The sequence below is a fragment of the Benincasa hispida genome, unplaced genomic scaffold (genome assembly GCF_027475165.1).
Source record: "Benincasa hispida cultivar pf3 unplaced genomic scaffold, pf3_genome.v1.1 HicScf587, whole genome shotgun sequence".
Taxonomy (NCBI): domain Eukaryota; kingdom Viridiplantae; phylum Streptophyta; class Magnoliopsida; order Cucurbitales; family Cucurbitaceae; genus Benincasa; species Benincasa hispida.
In genome coordinates this window covers 17,370-27,414 of record NW_028326698.1, presented here as the reverse complement: position 1 = coordinate 27,414, position 10,045 = coordinate 17,370, and the positions used below count along the sequence as shown (strand labels likewise).

The window sequence follows — 10,045 nt, the reverse complement described above, 5'->3', positions numbered from 1 at the left end:
CTTCAATCCAAAACTTTCATTTATAAAGAATTTGAAATTGAAAATAACAACAGAGATGAAACTACATTTATTTTTAATCTCATTCAAACTTTTTTCATTAAATTTTCACATCATTTCATCTCGAAATATTCATACTGTATTTTGTAATGATTTTTTCATTTATTTTTTTAAAAAATTTATGTTATTGCATCGATATTTATACAGACATTCACAATGCACATCCAATTGTTACTTACCTTGTATAAATGATGATTAAAATTCGTGGATTGTAGTCTAGTTAAAACCACAATCAAAGAACAATTTCTATCAATTTCCATAAAGTTTCCCAAAATTCCCATCGATAACGATATTTCCATAAAATCGGGACCTCGATATTTTGAACATTGCTCTTAACAACCATATATTCGAAGTTCAAAATAAGATCTTTAAATTATTTAGTGTATGTATCACTGGAAGAAATATATAAACAATAGAATCTATTATAAATAGAAGTCTTTCGATGATATATCACTGATGGATTTGGTTATATTTGTAATTTAATTTTTAGTGTTAAAAGCGTTAGGTCAAGAAGTGAGGTAGAATGCAATGTCATTAATGTTTAGGCGAAGTCAAAAAAGCAATTTGTTTGTGTGTAGAAATTGGAAAGAAAGAGAGTGCAGGCATTAGCCTTGAATACCCGCCAAGTGCAAACGCGGGAAGCCACACTCATTTCCCTTTTTTGTACTGAAATTTTGTTTCGAAATTATACCAAAATCCATTCCCCCTTATCACTATCCCGCCTTCTTCTTCTTCTTCTTCTTTCCCTCTTTCTCTTTTTATTTCTTTCAAATCATCTCTCCCAAAACCTCATTTCCCCCCTTTCTTCCTTCTTTGCCGCTCTACATTCTTCAGGTCAGTCCTTTCACCTTTTTCATGATTTTGATGGATCGATTTTGCATCTGGGTATCTCTTTTTCCCCTGAAATCACACTATTTAACCAACCAATTTTGTTGTCTTTGGTTCTTTTTTGGCAATGTAGGAGGTGGATCTGTTGTTCTTGGTATTTTTTTGCTTGTTTAACTGCCTATTGTTCTGTATTGTGGTGGGGTTTTCTTCCTTTTTGGATTTCTTTTGGCTTAACTCCAGCATTTGTTTGATACCCTGAAGCTGATTGGTATTTTGCTTTCTGGGTTTTCGTGGGTTTTCCTTTTTCTTTTTCTAGTTGTTTTCTACTATTTAGTTTAGCAAATCTATTCTCTATTTTTGCTGACGGCTCACTATAAATAAGTGGATCCTCTAAAAATGGCCGCCATTGTTGGATCCTCGGGCACCACCTTCGCTTCTTCTTCTTCTTCCTCCTCCTCCTCCTTTCGTTCTTCTTTTCTTTTCGCGGAATTAACCCATTTTGGTCGTCGTCGTCGTGTTTCTTTTGCTCTTATTCCTCTCTGTTCTCACAGAGGGAAGTTCATGGTTCACTCACTGGCTCAGGCGAATCAAGTGAACAACAAATCCTGCTCCTAATGAAGCCCCCCCCAGATGATTAGGACATTGAAATTATACTGCCCACTTGCCGACTTTTCTTGATCGTCTCATTTTTCGACTTGTAGCGGGTTTTGTTTGATTGGGTTTTCTTGAATTGAAGTTTAGGAATTACATTGTTGGTTTTTGTTTCTGGGTTTTTGAGATCGATTCGATTGGGATTGTGTTGATGCATTTTCAAATTTGGGTTACGAGGATTTAGTCTACTTGATGGTTTTGCATCGGTCTGTTTGTTTGTTTGATCGGCATGAATTTTTGAAAATGATATCAATTTTTCTATCAGTTTGAACGATATTTCAATGCTTCTGCTCCTTTTGTTGGAGTAGAGACAGCATGCATGGAGAAGGATCGGCTTGTAGATTCTACTTTACTTTTTCTGTTTTGCATTTTTTTGGCTTTGGTATTAATTTTTCGGTAAACATTGCGAAGTAGCTGCTTTTCTCGTCTCTGAACCAGACATATCAAGCTTATTTTTCATTTTTCTTATCTGATTTGTTGTTCACTTGATCTCCCCAAAAATGATAGTTTATATATGTTTTGTCTTTCTAGTGGTGAAATTTGTAGATATTTTTTAATATGCTTTTTGTGATTTCCATTTTTGCTTCATGATGGCCCTATACTGTTTGCTCAAGTTTGTACATGATGCTTCTACATTTCTGTCTAATCTGCCTAACGTCCATTGGAGTATTTTTACTGTTTCTGATTTAACCCATTTTCGTCAATTAGCTAAATGGATGTTGTATTAAAGGTATGGCGAAGAAGACTAGGAGCCAATTAATGGCTACATCCAATGATCTAAAGGAGTCGGACACGAAAAATGTGAAAGCAGTCAAACCGAAGCAGAAGAGAAATAGGTCAGAAAATGGTGAGCAGGTTGTTGGTGTTAGGAAAATGCCAAAGCGTGCTGCTGCATGCTCAGATTTTAAGGTCAAAACTATTCCATTACCGGAGAAATCTTCTGTTATTGAATGCAAAAGGGAGGTGACAGTGGAAGATGAGATAGCTGCAGTTGGCTTGACGACGTCAGGCCTGGATGATTCTCGGCCAAATAGGAGACTAACTGAATTTACATTTCATGATGAGGATGGAAAGCCACAGGCTGTTGAAATGTTAGAAGTAAATGATTTGTTCATTTCAGGTGTTATCTTACCTTTTGAAGACACCCCTGATAAAGAGAAGAATAAGGGCGTTAGGTGTGAAGGATTTGGGCGGATTGAGTCTTGGACAATATCTGGTTATGAAGATGGTTCACCAACTATATGGATCTCCACCGATGTAGCTGATTATGATTGTGTTAGGCCTGCAGGTGGATACAAAAAACTATACAATATCTTCTATGAAAAAGCCAATGCCTGTGTGGAGGTCTACAAGAAATTGGCAAGGACTTCTGGTGGGAATCCAGATTTGACATTGGAGGAATTGCTTGCTGGAGTAGTACGCTCCTTGAACAGTAGTAGAAATTTTCCTGCTGGGATGTCTGTCAAAGATTTTATCTTCTTGCAGGGGGAATTCATATATAATCAACTTATTGGTTTAGATGATACATCCAAGAAAAATGACCAGGTTTTCACAGACTTGCCTGTGCTTTGTGCCCTAAGGGATGAAAGCAGAAAACAAGGGAACTTGCTACCAAATGCAGGCTCGTTTGATGGGTCCACAAATCTTGGTTTGAAGATTAAAGATGGAGAGCAACGCAATCCTCCCAATATACCTGGATCTGGAGCCGAGGAAGATGAGGATTTGAAATTGGCTAAGTTGCTTCAAGAAGAGGAGTATTGGCGATCCGCAAAGCAAAGAAAAAATCAGCGTTCTACTACTTCATCAAACAAGTTCTACATCAAAATCAACGAGGACGAAATTGCAAATGACTATCCTCTACCAGCCTATTACAAAACTACAAAGGACGAAATGGATGAGTTTCTTATCTTCGATGGGGATATGGATATATGTGATCCTGATGACCTTCCTCGAAGCATGCTTCATGACTGGTCCCTTTACAACTCTGATTCCCGGCTTATTTCTTTAGAACTCCTTCCAATGAAACCTTGTGATGATATTGATGTGACAATATATGGGTCGGGGATCACAACTGCTGACGATGGTAGTGGTTTCTGTCTTGATGCTGATACTAGTCAGTCATGTTCGTCTCAAATGCAGAACACGGATGGGATTCCAATTTATTTGAGTGCAATAAAGGAGTGGATGATTGAATTTGGATCTTCAATGGTGTTCATATCAATTCGCACTGACATGGCCTGGTAATATGACTATTTAACCTATTGCATTAGAAGACAAGTTGCTCAAAGGATCATATACTCTTCATATTTAATTAAAAGAAAAAGAAAAATGTCTTTCTTAAGAGAAGTTTTCTTTCTTTCTTTCTTTAGGAGAATATGCATGGAGAAATACTAAGTAGTAAAATTCTGTACTATTTGCAAAGTATGAAAGTTGTTGCTAATATTGTGTCTTCGCCTCTTCTTACACAAGTTCCATTTTATCATAATATCTCCTGTTCCCTAATTGTTCCTTTAGGTATCGATTGGGAAAGCCGTCCAAGCAGTATGCTCCATGGTATCAAACAGTACTAAAAACTGCAAGGCTTGCAATAAGCATTATTACCTTACTGAAGGAGCAGAGTCGTGCCTCAAAGCTTTCTTTTGCAGTTATTATCAAAAAAATTTCTGAATTTGATAAGAACAATCCTGCTTATATCTCTTCCATCCCATCGGTTGTTGAGAGATATGTGGTGGTACATGGACAGATAATACTGCAAACCTTTTCTGAATATCCAGATGATATGATCCGGAAGTGTGCCTTTATAACTGGGCTTAGTGATAAAATGGAGGAAAGGCATCATACCAAGTGGTTGGTAAAGAAGAAGGCTGTTCTAAAGCAGGAGGCAAATATGAATCCAAGAGCTTCAATGAAACCTGTAACTTCGAGAAAGGCTATGCCTGCTACTACTACTAGATTGATAAACAGGATTTGGGGAGAATTTTACTCAAATTATTCGCCAGAAGACTTGAAAGAGGCAGATAATAATGAAACAAGAGAAGATGAACCGGAAGAAGAGGAGGTTGAAGACGAAGAATCGGAAGAGGTTGAAGAGGACGATGGTCAAGTGGATTTGAAAGCCGAGGAATCAAAACCTGTAGTAAAGCCTGCTAAGAGGAAGCAATCTGATGGAAAAAATAAATGGGATGGTGAAATAGTAGGCACAACAAGTCAAGGCTATCCTCTTTACAAACAAGCCATTGTCCATGGAGATTTGGTTGCTGTGGGTGGTTTTGTGTCTGTGGAAACGGATAATGTACATGACTTGCCTGCCATATATCTTGTGGAGTACATGTATGAAAAATCCAATGCAAGAAAAATGGTTCACGGTAGACTGGTGGTTAGAGGATTGGAGACTGTTTTAGGCAATGCTGCCAAGGAGCAGGAGGTCTTTCTTACCAATGATTGCCTGGATTTTGAGTTGAATGAAATTAAAGAAAAAGTGGTTGTAGAGAGTTGCATGAGGCCTTGGGGACATCAACACCGCAAGGCTAATGTCAAGAAGGATAAGGCTGATGAGGAAAGAGCAGAGGAGAGGAAACGTAGAGGACTACCTATGGAGTTCTATTGTAAAAGCTTATATTGGCCTGAAAAAGGTGCTTTCGTTTGTCTTCCAAAAGAGACCATGGGCCTGGGAACCGGAGATTGCCATTCTTGTAAACTAAAGGAAGCCCAAAGAGATGACACCATGAAGTTGCATTCTTCTTTGACGAGCTTCACATATGGGGGAGCTGACTATTCTGTTAATGATTATGCTTACTTAGCTCCTCATCATTTTGGAACTGATGAAAGAGGCATTGAAACATTCAAGGGCGGAAGAAATGTAGGCCTCAATGCTTATGTTGTTTGTCAATTGTTGGGCATTGAAACATCCAAGGGCTCAAAACAACCTTGTCCAGTATCAACTATGATCAAAGTTAGGAGATTTTTTAGACCAGAGGATATTTCAGCAGAAAAGGCATACTGCTCAGATATTAGAGAAGTAAGTACTTTTTCTAGACCTATAAAATTTGGAATAGCATGGGATTAGTTCTTTATAAGCAATCAAATTTACTCCTGCATTGCATTTGGAACTCTATTTTTCTTATTTACTGGATTACTGAATCTTGCTTGCTTTCTTCTGACATTTGTTTGTGGACTTTCTTCATTGTTATTAATATTAGTAGCACTTGCAATTCTTTTCAGCTGTATTACAGTGATGAAATAACAATGAAGCCTGTTTCTGCTATAGAAGGAAAGTGTGAAGTACGGAAAAAGCAGGATATCCCAGCTGCAAACTGTCCTGCTATCTTTGATCACATCTTCTTTTGCGAACATCTCTATGATCCAGAGAAGGGAGCTATCAAAAAGGTACTTATTTCTGGTGTGAATTTAAACAAAATAATTGATCACGTGAATTCCACAATAGGATGAAAGATATTGGATATTGAATTTCAAGGAAGAGAACAATTCTACATATGAATAAAAGTTGGTTCTAGCTTTGGCCTTCTACGATGAGGTGGCTAATTCTTGATTTATGTTAGCTGAATTAGAGAAGTGAGTTTCTCAATTAGTTTCACATGTGCTCCATGGTTGCACAACTTTTCCCACTATGGTAGGTTCACCGGACATACTATGGAGGCTGGTGATAAATCTCTTCTTTAGTCATGCACAACAGAGTGTACAACGCTTGGGAAAGATCAGAATTTTTCCCACTCTCAGCCTTTACTTTCTATACTGAGTCTGACAAATGCCTTCCTTAGATACTCATGTTCAATATTCTCTCCCTCAATCATTTCTTTTCTACTAAAATCTTGTCAACTGGTTACAAGAGTGGACTCACCCACTAACTTGTGATCGCTGCTCTAAATCAGTGGACTAGCATCAATAGTCAATGCTTTCTCAAAAAACGCATTGACTATCAGGCATCAGCTCAGCTGGAAGAGTAGCATAGTCTTATGCTGTGACTTTGCTGTGATTTCTACTGGATTTCTGAAATTTGTCAAATTATGTTTGATACTAATAGGTTGGATCTTGAATGGGATAGTGCTTAAGTGAAGTTTGTAGGCATCCCTATCACCTTCTGCTTTCACATTGACCAGAACGTTTCTTGAATTTTACTTTTCTTCCCTGAATGTTTAATATCCTTTTAATTTAATTTAATTAATTAATTATTATTTTTTTAAAATTTTCAGTTGCCAGCTAATGTGAAACTAAGTTCCTCTTCCGAAAGGCAAATTAATGATGCTGCACAAAGAAAGAAAAAAGGGAAGTGTAAAGAAGGAGAAATTATACCTGATGAAACTGAGAGCAAAAAAGATATGCCACTTGAAAATCGTTTGGCTACTCTGGATATATTTGCTGGATGTGGGGGCTTATCTGAGGGTCTGCAGCAAGCAGGTAACTTCAATTTTCTGTCGTTACTAGCTTGAGTAAAAACTAAACTTACTTTTGATGACTGACCTCACATTGTGGGTAATGTGCCTTTTTTATAGGCGTTTCAGTTACCAAATGGGCCATTGAATATGAAGAGCCTGCGGGTGAAGCATTTAGTCTCAATCATCCAGAGGCATTGACATTTGTAAATAATTGCAATGTGATCCTAAGGTGAAGCACGGATGAAAATTGTGCTTAAATATATATATTTTTTCTATTATTGGAATTGTCTTATTTTCCTTCCAGTTTTGATTGTGCACCTTTGGCGTTCTCAAATGAGCTGTATACAGTTTTCATGCTGAGCCTTGTTTCTGCTTTTACAGTTTACTTTTGGCTCTGATTACTTTGTGTTGTATTGATTTTAATGCAGGGCTGTCATGAAAGCATGTGGTGATGCAGATGATTGTATATCAACTTCTGAAGCCATTGAACTAGCAGAAAAACTTGATGACAAGGAGATCAATAATCTGCCTCGTCCAGGACAAGTTGAATTCATCAATGGAGGACCTCCTTGTCAGGTATGGTTAACATCTTCCATTTCACATTTAGTGGAGCATGAGATATCCAAACCTGTTTTTGTTCTAATATTTTTCTGCATACAGGGTTTTTCTGGAATGAATCGTTTTAATCAGAGTACTTGGAGTAAGGTCCAATGTGAGATGATTTTGGCATTCTTATCCTTTGCCGAATACTTTCGTCCAAAGTATTTTCTTCTGGAGAATGTGAGGAATTTTGTTTCATTCAATAAAGGGCAGACTTTTCGCCTTACATTAGCTTCACTTCTTGAGATGGGATATCAGGTACTTGCAGTTTTCCAATTTTGTCTCAGTATAAAGCGAAGTTCTTGGTTGGCTGCAGCGTTTCTTTATTCATAGTTGAGAATGTGATGGAATTAATAGAGGATATATTAGTCTTTAGATAGGGAACGGTAGTATTTGGGAATGAGAAAGGAGGGTATTGATTGATTCAGTTAACCTAGTGAGACTGTGAGAGTGCTCAAAAGAGGGAGGGTCCAAGTATGTCAAATTACTTAGTTCATTTTGTGGTTTATCTTTTATAATGATTTATTTGGATTCTTAAGTTCTAATTTCTTCAATGAAAGCATTAATTTATGAGAAGTATGACAAATTTTCTTCAAATTTCTGTTAGGAAAAGTTTGTTTGACCTGTATGCTACTCACGCATTGCTTGATTGCAACAATAGGAAATTTTTTTATCACTTCGTTATTTGTATGCTGCACAATTTGTATCCCAGTTTCTTGTGTTAAAAATGTATATATGGGCTTAAGATTTATGTTTTATTCATTCAATTATTATAGGTAAGATTTGGGATTCTAGAGGCCGGGGCATATGGGATCTCTCAATCTAGAAAACGTGCATTCATATGGGCAGCGTCTCCCGAGGAAATTCTACCAGAATGGCCAGAGCCAATGCATGTCTTTGGTAGCCCGGAGCTCAAGATTTTATTGTCTGAAAATACTCGGTATGCTGCTGTTCCTAGTACTGCAGGAGGTGCACCTTTTCGTCCAATTACTGTCAGAGATACAATTGGAGATCTACCAGCTGTTGGAAATGGGGCTTCTGTGACAACAATGGAGGTGATTGTTGTTTGCCTTTCCTGATGAAGTATGTATGTTCTGTTATCTTTCTGCTGATCAGTTCATTTCTGATGCAGTACAAGAGCGAACCGACATCTTGGTTCCAGAAGAAGATTCGAGGAGATGTCCTTGTCTTGAATGATCATATATCAAAAGAAATGAACGAGCTAAATCTTATTAGATGTCAAAGAATTCCAAAGCGCCCAGGTGCTGATTGGCGCGATCTTCCAGATGAGAAGGTATATTCTTTCTGATGATGGAACCACTTCTAGTTTATGAATGTATTCAGTATCCAACATTTGGAGAAAATGTTAGATGGATTGTGTACGTATACTTGGCTCCATCTTGATCTTATTCCCTCCTTTCTCCCATGTTGTGTCATCAGGTTCGGTTGTCAACTGGACAAATGCATGACTTGATACCCTGGTGCCTGCCCAACACAGCCAAGAGACACAACCAATGGAAAGGTTTGTTTGGCCGGTTGGATTGGGAAGGGAACTTCCCCACTTCAATTACCGACCCACAACCAATGGGTAAGGTCGGAATGTGTTTCCACCCTGAACAGGATAGGATACTTACCGTCCGTGAATGTGCTCGATCTCAAGTAAGTTCTCACTTCCATTCTCTCTTTCATCAAATGGAATCCTTACAATTTAGCAAAAAAGAATTTAGTTAAAAGAAACATTGTAGGCTATTATAAGCTTGTTACATGGAAGGCTGGCAATTGTTGTTAGATGCCAATGGGTGTGTTGGCTTTGTGCAGGGATTCCCAGACAGCTACAAATTTGCTGGTAATATTCAACACAAACACAGGCAAATTGGGAATGCTGTTCCTCCTCCTTTGGCATATGCTTTGGGGAGGAAACTCAGGGAAGCAATAGAGAAGAAAAGCTCCAAATCAGTGTTGAGTTGATTTGATTGTCTATTTGAGCTTGTAATTTTGTCTTTGTAGTTTTAGCTTCTCCACATCTTTCCTTTGTACATCATTACCTCAGGTTTCTTCAAATTTTAAACTACAGGGTTAACCAAGTCAGTTAGATTTCAAGAGAATCTCTGGCTTTGTTATGTCCAAGAGAACATTATTTCACTCTAATGTATTCCTTGCTGTATAGCTTGGCTAATTTATCATATATTTGCCCATGTTATCCTTTAGTGTTTGCCTACCTTTTAAACATTTGTCTTTTATTGTAGTTGTATATATATTGAAATAGAATGGCTAAGTACATGTTTTTATCTTTATGTTGTGGGTACTTATGCAATTTAGTCCTCCATTGTGTAAAAAGTTTCAATTTAACCCCTTATACATTAACTTTTTAAAATTTAGTTCTTTATTGTTGGTCAATGTTAAAATTGATTGATAATAAACTTTTAGGATATTATATTTGAGTGTATCAGCAACAATTTAGAGGCAAAACATGTTATTTTATGGGAGAAAAATTAAATTTTCTAGAAATTTCTTAT

At 37.3% G+C, this 10,045-nt stretch overlaps 1 protein-coding gene across 4 annotated transcripts; it reads left to right on the top strand.

The window, feature by feature from the left end:
• Positions 1-640: 640 nt before the first annotated feature.
• Positions 641-9,736, top strand: LOC150030091 (DNA (cytosine-5)-methyltransferase 1B-like). 4 transcript variants are annotated; one of them, XM_090310076.1, is made up of 12 exons: positions 641-891; positions 2,267-3,776; positions 4,051-5,554; positions 5,758-5,922; positions 6,747-6,951; positions 7,047-7,158; positions 7,358-7,505; positions 7,590-7,787; positions 8,306-8,584; positions 8,662-8,823; positions 8,970-9,188; positions 9,348-9,736. In XM_090310076.1, the coding sequence occupies exons 2-12, from the start codon at positions 2,269-2,271 to the stop codon at positions 9,495-9,497; spliced, it is 4,650 nt and encodes a 1,549-aa protein (XP_090166202.1). In that variant the 5' UTR covers positions 641-891; positions 2,267-2,268; the 3' UTR covers positions 9,498-9,736. The 4 variants fall into 4 exon arrangements, with proteins under 4 accessions (XP_090166202.1, XP_090166205.1, XP_090166203.1 ...); XM_090310079.1 differs by having other exon boundaries at positions 676-891; positions 2,245-3,776; XM_090310077.1 differs by having other exon boundaries at positions 854-942.
• Positions 9,737-10,045: the final 309 nt, after the last annotated feature.

Coding starts and splice junctions, on each gene's coding strand:
- LOC150030091 (XM_090310076.1), top strand. CDS start 2,269: ATGGCGAAGAAGACTAGGAGCCAATTAATGGCTACATCCAATGATCTA. Junction 3,777..4,050: donor ATTCGCACTGACATGGCCTG/GTAATATGACTA, acceptor TTGTTCCTTTAG/GTATCGATTGGGAAAGCCGT. Junction 5,555..5,757: donor ACTGCTCAGATATTAGAGAA/GTAAGTACTTTT, acceptor AATTCTTTTCAG/CTGTATTACAGTGATGAAAT.